Source organism: Rattus norvegicus, chromosome 12, assembly GCF_021556685.1.
Source record: "Rattus norvegicus strain SHRSP/BbbUtx chromosome 12, alternate assembly SHRSP_T2T, whole genome shotgun sequence".
NCBI classification, from domain to species: Eukaryota; Metazoa; Chordata; class Mammalia; order Rodentia; family Muridae; genus Rattus; species Rattus norvegicus.
The window spans coordinates 51,211,532-51,225,192 of record NC_141545.1 but is presented as its reverse complement, the minus strand read 5'-3'; the positions used below and the strand labels follow the sequence as shown (position 1 = coordinate 51,225,192).

The 13,661-nt window shown below is 50.5% G+C and overlaps 2 protein-coding genes across 4 annotated transcripts in view; one reads left to right on the top strand and one right to left on the bottom strand.

The window, feature by feature from the left end:
- Sez6l (seizure related 6 homolog like) overlaps nucleotides 1–13,661 on the bottom strand; it is a 156,915-nt gene that overhangs the window by 27,798 nt on the left and 115,456 nt on the right. For all 3 annotated transcript variants that reach the window (XM_087578551.1, NM_001415749.1, NM_001415748.1), the window contains exon 9: nucleotides 13,106–13,244. In XM_087578551.1, the coding sequence (XP_087434677.1) occupies nucleotides 13,106–13,244 (139 nt within the window). The remainder of the gene's footprint in view (nucleotides 1–13,105; nucleotides 13,245–13,661) is intronic.
- Nucleotides 1,631–3,950, top strand: Ccdc121l2 (coiled-coil domain containing 121 like 2). Its single transcript, XM_087579574.1, has one exon. It carries the CDS (start codon nucleotides 1,828–1,830, stop codon nucleotides 3,202–3,204), a length of 1,377 nt encoding a protein of 458 aa, XP_087435700.1. The 5' UTR covers nucleotides 1,631–1,827; the 3' UTR covers nucleotides 3,205–3,950.

Genomic DNA, 13,661 nt, shown 5'->3' with positions numbered 1-13,661 from the left:
ACACACTCATATACATGCTCACACACACACATACTCACATACACACACATACTCACATACACACACATTCACACATACTTACGTACAACACATATACACTCACATGCACACATTTACACACACAAACATACACACATACATATACCCACACTCATGCACATATACACACACACATTCACTCACACACTCACACACTCACACGCACTCACAAACATCACTCACACACTCATACACACACCCACACACACTCACACACATACTCACACACACACACACACTCACACACAAGCAGAGGCAGGATCAACACAAACTTTTCTTTCATCTACTTTTTCTTCTTCTCCTCCTCCTCCTCCTCCTTCTCCTCTTCCTCCTCCTCCTCTCCTCCTCCTCCTTCTTCTTTTTTTTTTTGAGACAACCAAGGTCTCACTATGTAGCCCTGGCTGGCCTTGAACTCACAAAGGTCTGTCTCTGCCTCCAGAGCAATGGGATTAGAGGTGCCTCCGTACCCAGCACCATATACATTTCAATAATAACTTTAAATACTAACAGCTTTAACTTCTTAATCAAAAGACACAGGCTGGCCAAACAAATGCATCTTCTCATGTACCAGAAACCAAACTTACCTTCAAAGGTAGGAACCACCTTAAAAGTGTAAGGGTGAAAAAAACTTACACCAAGCAGATGGGCCCGGGAAGAGGTAAAGAAAGACATTTCCTTTAATTAAGGGAATTAACCCAAAAGACATTACAATCCTAAATGTGTATACATTTAATTTCACAAAAAGTATCCTGTTGGACTTAAAGACACAGATTGACTCCAACTCAGTGATCAATACCTCGCTCTCTCCAGTAGGCAGGTTATCTGAACAACGACAACAAAAGCACACAGAGAAACGTAAGCACGCTGCGACATCATGTGCTATGCGAGCCTGTTATCTATAGGGCATTTCATCAAAACGTCAAAGAACACGAGTTCTGCTCAGCGGGCAATGGGAGCTTCTCTAACGCACACCACACCCCGGGATAGAAAACAAATCCTTACGCATCGAGGGAAACAGCAACAAATCTGTGTATTCCATCTGACCACGGTGTGATAAGGCTTAAAATCGACAACAGATGAATCTCTAGTGGTGCAAAAACTGGAGATTAAACAACATGTCGCCGAGCAGTGAACGGGTTGGAGAAGAAATCAAGAAAGAAATTAAAAAAAAAATCCCAGAATTAAATGGAAATGAAGACCGACATAAGGAAGTGTCTGGGACACATCAAAAACGGTCGCGGGAGGGAAGCTTTTAGCCCTAAGTGCTTACGTGAAAACACCAGAAAGAACATGAAGAAATGGCTTAAGGGTGGAGCCAAAGATCCTGGGGGAATGGGGACAGCCCAAACCCAAATCGAGGAGATGGGACTAGATAACAAAAATCAGAGCAGAAACCAACCAAACAGAAAGGAAACAGAGCAAAGAATTAAGGAATCTAGGACCCTTACCCAACTAGCCCACGGGAGGAGAGGACCCAAATGAGTAGAATCAGAAACGAGCAGGTGTGAACGCGGCAGCAGACACCTCTCCCTGGGCCTTCACAGGTCAAAGAATTAGACTCCCAGGACATTCCACATTCCGAGCCATCATTGTGCAGAGAACCCACTTGGTTCCAAGGCTTGGACAAAGGTGGTAGGCTGTGCTAGAGCTGGGGCAATGTAGGGAAAGTGGTGGCTTAGGGACCCAGACGATGGCCGGCTGGGGCTACCTTAGCCTGCAGAAGGTGCTGAGCACCTGGTAGTGGAATCTGTGAAGGGCAGCGCCCTGCCCTCAGGAGGCGAAGGGACTATGGAACCCCGAGGTCAAAATTACCCAAACTGGGACACGAGGGGCAGGCGTGCTACCATCTTCCCCCAGAGAGAAGGGGTCAAGGTTGCGGTACCCTCTACGTTCCTTGCTCAATATGAAGACACTGCTTTCCTGACAACCAGATACAAGACTTTCCTGACCAGGAAAAGGGCCTTGTGTGACTTCAGGGTGAGATGGCCGGAGCTAGTCTCCACAGAACAGGAGCCACAGAAAGAGGACACATCCTTCCTTGGACTCCCTTCCCTTGACAGAAAGCCCACGGACACAAGCTCCTGCTCCTCCGCTAGCATCAGCCTCAAAAATCAGGAGAGCAGCCATGGCGACCTCGAGGATCCCAAGGAATTCACTGGCTGCCTCGCAGAAGGCTTTCCAGAGTCTCCTCATGTGACCATTCTCAACAGCTACCTGAAGCCGGAGTCAATGACACGACTGGAGAAGAAAGTGAGGAAGAGGACCGTGGTGGTCATGAATCAGTTGGAGCATGAGAAGGAATCGGCTAAGTTCCGGAGGGCAGTGCTACTGAGGGATACTAGGGAGCTCCAGGATGAAAAGGCTTACGAGGAAGCAGGGAACAAGCCCTTCCTGGAGTACCTGAAGGAGAAAAACCAGGAAACCCAGGAGAAGTACGACTCCCTGTGGAAAGACTACATCCAGCAGTGTCAAGAGATCAAGGACAGGAGGCAAGAGCTGGTCTCCACCTTCACCTCACAGAGGGAAGACCTCCAGAAGGAGCTGATGCGGAACAAGAAGCTCGACGCCAGCTTGAAGAAGAAGCTGCAGGCCCTGGAGCCCATCGCACACATAAAGGAGAGCCAGGATCGGGAGATAAAAGCCTTAGAGTTAGAGCACGCTAGCATAGTAGCCAACATCCCCTTCATGGACCGAGAGGCACACTTTCAGTTCCTGAGGGAGAGGGCCGCCTTGGAGAAGCAAGTGGAGGGTATGAACCTGCTGGAGTCTGGAGAGGACATCACCAGGGAGCTGAAGAAGAAGACCAAGGCCTGGGACACTGCAGCCAAACAGGCTCACGAGGACTTCTGCCAAGATGTCAATGCACGAAACAGGCAGCTGCGGACACAGCTCCAGCAGCTGGATCAGGAATTCTGCAAACTGGAGATCAGAAAGGAGAAGCTGGAATGGCAAAAGCAGCAGTGGAAAGAGCAGCAGTGGTACCTGGAGGCTCTGACTCGGGGGAGAGAGCGCCTGCAGCGGCGGGAGCACCACCGGCAAGAGCGGGAGCACCGCCGGCAGGAGCGGGAGCACCGGAGGCAGAAGTGGGAGCACCACCGACAGCAGCAGGAGCACCCAGCACTGAGCCGTCTACTGGGTGCCAGGCCGAAAGCCAATCCTAAGTAATGGGCTGCCATGCCCCAGGAAGCTGACTGGAGCTGAAGCTGGGGCCACCACACAAAGAATGACAATGGTGTCTGATGATGCAGAGGACAAAAGCACCAGGGTACGGAGAGCTGAGCTTCTCAGAGGGGCCGAGGGGGCCTGGCCTGGCCTCTCTCAGGCTTGGCTCCCACATAGCAGCCCAAAGGGCCACCCTAACCGAAAGCTTCCCAGCACTGGGAGGCTTTGTTCTTCAGAAGCCATACCTTCTGTGTTCCCTGTTGCAATCCAGACTTCGGTGCTCAATTCCTGCTCTAGTGTGGCCTTCAGGACGACAGGGTGCATTTTGTAATGGACACTTTCCACACTGTCAGCCCATCTCACAGTAGGAGCATGGTGTCTTAGGTGGGTGCAGGGTGGCATTTGGGGAACTGGGTTCTTTGCATTTGTGTCTGGCTGAGGCTAGACTGTTTACAGAGCTGCGCGTCGTGATGGCCCCGTGTTTGGGCCGTGTGCTCCCATGCGACAAAATACAGGCAGCTCTCTGAGTCCTGGGCCTTGCTCCAGGCAAAAAGCCTCAGCCTTACATTGTAGAATTTTAACTTTTACTTAGCTATAATAGCATGAACTCATTTATAACTGCGCTAAAAATGAATTGCTGAATGTACCTTTGGCTCACCGAGCCCACTTGCACATGAAATGCTATTGAAAAACAAAAGCCTACCTGTGATTATTCAAAATAAAAGTCTGTTTATCATTACCCAAACACACAGCTCTTTTTTTTTATGTAGAACAAATAAACCTCGGAGGACTTGAAACAAAAGCTGCTTGTACCCTTTAAGGCTGCATGTAGATTGCTACGGGATAGAGGAGGGGAGCCAGCCTGAACTCCTGCCTGGAGCTATGACATGACCACAAAGTCCAAGTCCGGCAGGACTGGCCAGTCTCCACTTGCTCACTCAAGCTTCACCCAGCACTTGCTGGAGCAATAGATGCTTGATGCCCGGGGTTCTTGGAGCTCAGGAGACTCGACCTGACTCTCCCATAATTATTATTAAGCACCTACTGTGTGCAGGGGAAGGTGGATACTCCACAGATTCAACATAGTAGGTCTCCAGGGGCCCTCAGCTACTTGGAAACGTTTGGGGGACAGGAATTCGGGACCTACATCTTGAGACATGTGCAAGGCAGACAGCTGCAATTGGGAGAGGCTGCCTTGGGGTGGTGTGGAGGAGAGAGGTGGGTGTCAGGACTGATTAGAATCTCTCCAAAGCTGCCACACTCAGCTAAGTCTTCATGAGGTGCTGAGACAAGTGCAGGGTGAGGTACCACTCAGTATCACATGACCCACCAGCCTACAACAAAAAAACAAAAGTGTATTTGTGATTATTCAAAATAAACATGATGGTGAGGGTCAGAGGGCAGAAACAAAGGTCAGAGGGCAGAGACAAGGGTCAGAGGGCACAGACAAGGTCAGGGGCACAGACAAGGTCAGGGGCACAGACAAGGGTCAGAGGGCAGAGACAAAGATCAGAGGGCAGAGACAAGGGTCAGGGGCACAGACAAGGGTCAGAGGACACAGACAAGGGTCAGAGGGCAGAGACAAGGATCAGAGGGCAGAGACAAAGATCAGAGGGCAGAGATAAGGGCCAGGGGCACAGACAAGGGTCAGAGGGCAGAGACAAGGGTCAGAGGGCAGAGACAAGGGTCAGGGGCACAGACAAGGGTCAGAGGACACAGACAAGGGTCAGAGGGCACACAAGGTGGAAGGTAGAGGTGTGACAGGGAAAGACTTAAGATCAGAGTCTCAGTGTTGGCTGTCCTTCTCATTGGGAACAGGACACCTGGAGGGTTTAAGAGGCAGTGGCACATTGACTCCCCCAGCCAGAGGCCATGAGGTCCAGCAGGTGACCAAGTCCTTGTGTTTGAAGCTGATGGACAATTGTCCCCCTGCCATCTCCATTCAGCTCCCTCTGGAGCGTTTATGGCTGTGTGTGCCGTGTCCATTGGTTAGAGCTGAGCAGCGAAGGACCAAAAGCCAGTAAGAAGCACCTCTCTCCATGGCCTCTGCATCAGCTCCTGCCTCCAGGTTCCTGCCCTGCTTGAGTTCCTGCCCTGGCTTCTTTCAGTGACAAACAATAATGTGGAAGTGAGCCAAATAAACCCCTTCCTCCCCAACTGGCTTTTGGTCCTGGTCTTCTACCACAGCAATATAATCCAAATTAAGGTAGGACCCTAACACTACATTTTCCCGTTTCAACATTAGAACGGGCCCCTATCGCCTGGTCCTATGGGAGCCTATAGGGGCCTATGGGAGTCTATAGGGGCGTATAGGGGGCATGCTTTACCAGAGATTATTCGCTGAGGCCCGAACCCTGATTTTTCTTGGCCCTGACAGTTACTAGTTAACTGACAGGTCGGGCACCCTGCACACATCATGGACCACATCTTCAAGTTTTGTCCAACTTGGCCTTGCCCCAAGCACCTCTGTGACCCATGCTGGGGCTCTCACCCCTCATACTGACCTCTGTCGTCCTCAGAGCCTTCAACCAGAGTAGCCAGCCCTACAGGACAGCTGCGAACAATTCTTGATTCCACACCTAGCTTCAATGTTCACCTAGAAACAATGTTTCCTGTGAAGGATTCACACTACCTCCACTTTGGAGGACTGTTTCCACTTTGCAGACAGGGAAACTGAAAGAAGCCGCCTATGTAGACCACAGGAGACCTACAGCTCAAGGCAAGTGGGTCTGTCTGTGACAAGCCTGGCATCTTTTTTTTTTCTTTCTCTTTCTCTTCCAAGACAGGATTTCCCTGTATAGCCCTGGCTGTCCTGGAGCTTGATCTGTAGACCAGGCTGGCCTTGAACTCAACCTGCCTCCACCTTCCAAGTGCTGAGGTTAAAGGCACATACATCACTACCGCCCAGGGAGCCTGGGATCTTAACTCGTAGATGACACCATTCTCTGAAAGGCCACAGGTCCATGTCCCTGAGAAATGTGGTAGAGGCCACCTGGAGGCCTACATGTCAGAAAATAGTTACAAACCCACGGGAATGGGTCTCACTGCCGGCAAGGGTGGCATCCCTAATTTCTACATTGTTGCAAACATAGTGCAGTCTGTTCAGATGTCGGGACCTTCCTTAAGAGAGGTTCTCTGCTGTCTGGGGACACCCTGCGTTATTTTAGCTTGGTTATTTTATATTTCTTAGTGGCTATTAACTTTGCTTCATGGATTGTTGTTAAGAGTATGTAACAAAGCCAATGTGAACCTTGCAAGGCTGGGTGCGTTTATTTTGGCAAGTGAGACATCTGGGCTGTGTTTTGGAAGTATTTTAGAAGCACTGTGAAAGATAGGAAAGTGGGGGTGGAGAGGGGCTGGTCTGGAGCCCGGATATGGGGAGAAGGTGGTAGATGAGGTTTGTAACTATGCAGCTGGAGTTTGCCTTCCACAGTGTACATGGGAAGAAACAATGAGCCAACACCTGTCTTCCTTTATCCCTTCCAGACAAGCGTTGGACCCTGATGTAGATATCCTGCCCCTGAAAGGTTGTCCAAGGGGCATTTGTGAGCTGATTTAGGCAGGCAAACATAGAGAAGAATGCTGGAGCTTATACACTCATTTAAATATGAATTATACACACATGTATGCTTGTGATTCATCCGTCAAACGGCTGATTTCAGCAGAGAGGAAAGCCCATTTATATGCAGCTTTAGGGCACCCGAAAGTCAGCTGGCAATGGAACTGGGTTGTAAAAATAATAAAACATAGCCCACGCAAGGTAACCCACTTGCTTAGTCCGTGACCCAGTGAAGTCCAGAGTTCGGTCTTGGCCATTTTCTGTTTTGTTAAATGAGGTCCCAGATCCTCCAGGCTTCCACGATGTATTAGTTGGCTGTGATCCCATTCTGACAAGAAGCTACTCAAGGGAGCATGGTAGTGTGTGGGTGTGTGGTTTTGCCTCAAGGGACACAGTCCATCTTGACCAGGTAGCATGGCAGCACAAATGTGAATCATCCCGTCATACTGCATGTGCACTTAGGAAGTAGAGGGTGGACAGGAAGTGGGGCTGACTGTAAAAATCTCAAAACTGGACCCCGGAACCCCTTTCCCCAGTGACTAACTTTCTCCAGGTAGGCTCCACTTCCTAAAGGTTCCACAGTATCTACCTAGTTGGGAACTAGGTAATCGAATTCGCAGATCTGCAGAAGCCATCTCACAACAACACCACAGCATTCCATCCCTGACGCCCATATATCGGTCCATGGTCATCTCTGCTCTAAATGCACCCAACCCAACGTCCAAAGTCGCCAATGGCCTTTAAACAGTCCTTTAGCTGTGACTCCCTCAAGTCAAAAGGCAAATTCTGTGGGACTACCACACGATGGCAGAGTGGATGTGTCATTCCAAATAGCAGGAACGAAGGCACGACAGGAAAAGATCAGACCAGAGTAAGACAGAAGCCTAGCCGGGGAAACCCCAAACCCTTCAGCTTCATGTCTGTCATGCATCTGGGGCTCAGGATGGAATAAACACGTAGGTGTCCCCCTCTCCTCCAGCTCTCCCACCTGCAGCTCCCACATCCTCTCTTGGTCTGCCTCTTCTCTGTGTCTGCACCTTTCCTTGGTGGATGCCCCCCATGGTCTTGGCACTTCTGGTATCCTGCAATCATGACAAGGCTTCCTCATCTTCATAGCTTCATGCATTGGCCTCTTGGGCCCTCTTTGCAGAGACTCTCTGATCCTGCCTTGTATGGCAGGACTGCTGTCAGGAATCCTGGTACAAGTCTCCAGGGTTCCCTTCACCACAAGGAGTTTTTTCAGGCCATTTTTACTTCAGGCTTATTTAAAAAGGCTTTCATTCGCTCACAAGTGGGAGCCTTCACGTGGGCTCTTCCCTCCCAGTGCCTGTCCTGTTATCCTGTATGGAGTTAGTGGTTTCTGAAAGGCCTGATCCTTTCAACAGCCCCAAACCTTGTGAGCTTCCTGTCATTCTGTTCAACTTAGGCTCTTTCTCACTGCAGACCCGGAGGGTAACCAAGAACCTCGGCCATGCCTAGAAGCTTGATTCTGGCCAGCCTTACTCAACTTCTCAGGACACAGGCAACATACAGCTAGGTGCTTTACCCTCATGTCATACAGGTGAGCTCTAGCCAGGTACCCATGGAGAGTTTTCTTATTCCTTGTGCTGGCTGGTTTTATGACACAAGCTAAAAGTTTTCCAAAAGGAAAGAACCTCACTTGAGAAAACTCCTCCATACAATTAGGCTGTATGTGAGCCTGTAGAGAATTTTCTTAATTAGTGATTGATGGGGTGGGTAGGCCCCGCCCACTGTGGGCGTGTCCATCCCTGGGCTGGTGGTTCTGGGTTCTATAAGAAAGTAGGCTGAGCAAGTCATGAAGATCAAGCCAGTGAGCAGCACCCTCCATGGCCTCTGCATCAGCTCCTGCCTCCCTTGAGTTCCTGCCTTGCTTGAGTTCCCGTCTTGACTTCTTTCAGTGATGAACAATGATATGGAAGTGTGAGCCAAATAAACCTTTTCTCCACAAGTTGCTTTGGTCCTGGTGTTTCATCCCAGCAGTAGAAACCCCAAGACGGAAATTGGCACCAGGAGAATGGGGTATTGCTGTGACGGACCTGACCATGTGTTATGGGACGAGTTGAGGAAGGACTTTGGAACCTTGAACTTGGAAAGCCATCGAGTGTTGAGAGCTCAGTGAGCTGTCCTGTAGGAGCTTGGAAGATGAGACGGTTAAGGGCAGTATAGACGAAGAAGGCCTGGCTTGTGAGGTTTAAGATGGGAGCCGAGACTTTAGTGCATGTTTTGTACATCTGTGGTGTCTGACTAGCTGGAGCTTGATTAACATGAGATAAGAAAAAATAAAGTTAAACCTTTGCTTCAGTGGGAGGGTGGATGCTGCTCAGCTGCGGGTGAAGAATCGGCTGTCAATAAGAAGAGGCCAGCATCATTGAGGTGAAATCTCCCGGGAATTGTTTCCTCAGGGTCAGCACACAGAAGCTGTGTTCCAGAAGCTGCCGATGTTGTACCTTGTGCCGGCAGCTGAACTTGGTGCTGGAAGAGTCACACAGGCAGTACTGGTTTTGAAGGTGTGAAAGGGTCCTGGAGAGCAGCTGAGGCTTGGCACTGTGTGGCAGGTTTGGAATCCCTGAAGAGAGCCGTGGCGAGGCTGTTGGTGAAGCACAGCCCAGTTGCAGCAGGGACCAAGCATTTTTGGAGATGCCAGTACCATGGGATGACCACCAAGAGCAGCAGCAATGGAATGGGGCTAGCTGAAGCCTAGAAGTCCAGCTGTGTGTGGCAGAAGGTGGAGTCAGAGGAGCGACCTTCCGAGGAGCTGAGAAGATTGTGGGCACAGCCCAGATAACTGGTATGTCTCTGCCTCCTGTCTTGCAGTGGGATTACAGAAGCATGGTACCACACCTGGCTTTATGTAACTGCTTCGGTCTTGAACTCAGATCTCAAGCAGCAAGCACCTTCCCCACGGAGCTGCCTGCCCAGCTCCTTGGTGATATAACTTTCTCTATTAGGAGGTGTGAGGAAAGAGCCAGTAAGAGGGAAGGGTTCACACACTGGAGACCCACAGAAGCTTGACCACAGCCAACTGAGGCTTCCCTCAGCCCCCGATCTCTGTCTCTGGGATGCCCTACTAGTGTCTCTCCCTTCCTGCCATCACTGTCTGGCCCTACAGGGCTGGGGGTCCCTTCTCCCATCAGCTCCTTCCTAACATCTGTACAGAGTAGCCCCAAAATGCTTTGAGGAGGGAAACTGGGGTGCCAACACGCGGTTCATCTGCCTGTGTAACAAGGAGAGAGGGCACCAGTTCTTTGCGATTCTCCACCTGATGCTGCTGCCCTGGCTTGACTGTGGGGAAGGACTCTGAGTTGATGGTTTGAGCCTCTCTGTCATGTGCAGGCTTTGAGATGGACACAAAACTGATCTGGTGCTAAGCTGAAGGTTAATTGAGTGTTTGGTGCGCAGCAGGGCAGATGAGAGAGATTCCATTTTCCCTCCACCCTTAGCCAAGTGAGGCGCCCACGGAGGTGGATGGTTTGATGCGGGGCAAAACTGCACACGTGGGAGGCTTGCAAAGAGAGGAGGCCAAGATAAGTAGAAATCGGGGTGGGGGTTATCCTCAACAACTTACTGGGTGGAGCTTGATGCTGGGTGGGACAAGAACCCTTAGAAACAAGAAGCTAGGAGTCAATCCTTCTCTGAGGCAGCTTGGGGAGTTTGCCTGATAGCTTCCATGGGTCGGTGTTCCCATAAGCAGAACTGTATGCTTGTAACTCATCACAAGAGCAGGAGGCAACAACTCGTGTGCACATCCTTGTGCATGCATGTTCCATGGGTGCACATGCCCATGTATGTGTGTGCATGTAGAAGACAGGGATTGATGTCCAGTGCCACACCCATCTGTCATTTACATGAGTGCAGGAGCTTTGAACTCAGGTCCTCATGCTTGTGAGGCAAGCCTGGCCGAGATGTCTTCCCAGACCCCACACCGCTTTAGAACGGAGTTTTCTCTCTGAAGCTTCAGTTCAGAGGAGCCCCAAGATGACCTCCATGACTGGCCCTTTCTCATAGACCTGAGGGAAAAAATAGAGGACCCAGAAGTGAACCCACACAGTGACAGCCATGTGATTTTCGACAGGGTGCCCAAATCAGACACTGGAGGAGAGAGAGAGAGAGAAAGAGAGAGAGAGAGAGAGAGAGAGAGAGAGAGAGAGAGAGAGAGAGAGAATATTTTCAACAGAAGGTGCCAGGGAAACGTGTAACATAGCAGACACGGATCTATTCCGCTCTCCGGAAAAAATGCATTCGACATGGATCAAAAAAGTCACTTTAATACCCGAAATTACAACCGTTAGAGGAAATTTAAGGAAACACTCCAAGATACCGGCACACAGAGGGATTTCCGAGGGAGTCCAGCTCAGCAGCAGCAAGAATCAAGAGACGAGATTGCAGGGAATTCGAAAGCAAGAGAAGCTACCAGCAGGGCTAAGAAATGACAGCTTGGAGTGACAATTGCCAACCCCACATCAAAGGATCGATAGCTACTGTCTACAGAGACCATGAAAAAGTAAACAGTCTCCAATCACCCTATAAATCAATGAGCAAATGAACCGGACAGACAGGTTCCTAAAAGCCAACACAGACCCATAAAGATGAGAAAGTGTGTAGCGCCCTTAGTCAAAAAGGACAGACAAATTAGAAGTTCGTTTCGCCAGAGTCTGCGTGGCTGCTGTCGAGAACATGAATGACAACACAGACTGACACGGACTCTGGCAACACTTTGTCATGGCAGGAGGGGGTCCGCACTAGGATATCTTGTTGGCAATTGGCGTGTGGGGGAGGGGGTCTCTGGAACCTGAAGGTAGAGAGTAGGACCACAAGCAGTTCTCAGGGCAGTCTCCACAGGAAGTAAGTCAGCCTTTCACTGGGAGCAGACACATGTAGGCCTGTGGCAACTCACAACGGCCAGGTGATGTGGCTAGCTCAGGCATCTGCGGGCAGACACATGGGTGAGGAGAACGTGGCCATGTCTGCGTAGCAAGTTGTGTTCAGACACAAAGAAAAACAAAATTATGCCATTTGCATGAGATTAGGTGGAATTGGAGACCATTGTAATTGAACAAGATGGCCAGACTCAGACAAATGCTGCATTTTCTCCCAGATGAAAAAAAAAATCTGGATTTTTTTTTAAGATAAGGGAAATTGTTTGAGGGGACTGAAAGAGTTGGAGGGTGATGATAGGGGGAAGGCAGGGTGGGGATGGATCTGGTCAAATTGCACCACAGATACCATCACTTTACACAACGAATATACACTCCAAAGATGGCTACTAGGCCTGTGGGTCCAGTCTGCTGCTTGGAGAGTCAGAGGCCCTTGGACTCCTGCTTCTGGCCTCTTCCCAGCCACCTGGGTATGCCAGAAAACCTTTTTATCTCCAGACACCACCATCTGTCCCTGTCTCCATCTCACAGGTGGAGTGGCTGAGAGGCCACCAGAGGCTGCTGCTCTCTTTGCCCGCCCCCAGCAATCCTTGGAAGCTGCCCTCCAGGCAGGGTGACAACATCAGATATAAGAGCCCAGAGCCAGAACCTTCACTCCGAGCTCAGGGTTCCCCACCTGGGGAGCTGGGAGGTATTCTGGGTGAGCACACTGTGGTTATGCCCAGGGGACGTGGGAAGCAGCCTAGGGCAGCTGTCCCCATTCAGCAAACACTTCCCAGTCACCAAGTGCCATCCAAGGTCTGTATTAAGCCTGAGAAAGGTGGAGTAAGGCGAGACCCCCCCCCCCAGACTGACAGGAAAATCTTTACTTAGCATCGGAAGGCAGATAAGGAAAAACAAACTGTAGTATAGCAGGGGTTCACAGCCCAGCGCCCTTCACTCCTGCCCACACTGGCCATTTGATCTTGCCAGCCTCCAGGTTTTGAATTCCTGGGACCCACACGTAGAGGGAGAGAACTGACCCCCATAAACTGTCCCCTGGTTGTCCCACACATGCCATGACGATCACACCCCAGCCTCCACTCACGATAGATATGTAAGTACCTAGTATTGAACATAAAATAAAGGGACCCTTGCACATCTGTACACTGAACTCTGCTATGGAAACCCTCCTTCCCCTCCTTCTTGTCAAATCCCCAGTGGCTGTGACCAACTGAGGTCAACTGAGTGTGCTTATCTGTGTACGCCCTCCCTGGACATCAGTCTCTTTAGCAGAAGGAATTAGTGATAGTTGCTTGTTGTGTTGCTGTAGCAACCCCAGGGCTCTGCAGCTCCCTGGCATGTACTAGATGCTCAGTTAATCCTGGTGGGAACAATAAAAGCCAAAGTCAGCTCCTCCCCCATCTGCCTGCTGCAGTGGGCCTGGGTGAAAGGCGCCTCAGACACTCACAACTGAATGTCCAGGAAGATCCGCTTCTCCTCCCCAACGTGGATTTTCCACACACAGTCTTCACCTTCTGCATAGGGCTCTGGCCAGTTTGGAGACAGCACCACCCCAGCCACAGCAGAGAGCTCCCCACCACACATGGCTGCAACAGACAGACAAGAGGACACCCTTGTGAGGAAGCCAACACAGCATAAGTGGTTAGGAGTTTGCAGGGGTTGGGGGTAGGGGTGAGATTGGCATCTGTGGGTCCCTGTGTGGCATGGGGTGGAGTGGTGGGGCAGCATATGTGTCTATGTGTGCATGTGTGCATTTACGTGAGTGTGCATGCATATGTGTCTATGTGTGCATTTACACGAGTGTGCATGCATATGTGTCTATGTGTCTATGTGTGCATGTACGTGTGTGCACGTGTCTGTACATGTGCTGAATAAAGGCTACTGGCCCCACCTGCAGCTCCGAGAGGGCGGAGGTTGGCATTGTCTTCCCCATCAAGGACAGCCCCCACTTCCCACTAGTTCCCACTGTTCTGCCAGATTTGGATGAGGTGTGTATATGGTCT

Excerpts from the sequence above, each read along its gene's own strand:
- Ccdc121l2 (XM_087579574.1), top strand. The coding sequence starts at position 1,828 with ATGGAACCCCGAGGTCAAAATTACCCAAACTGGGACACGAGGGGCAGG.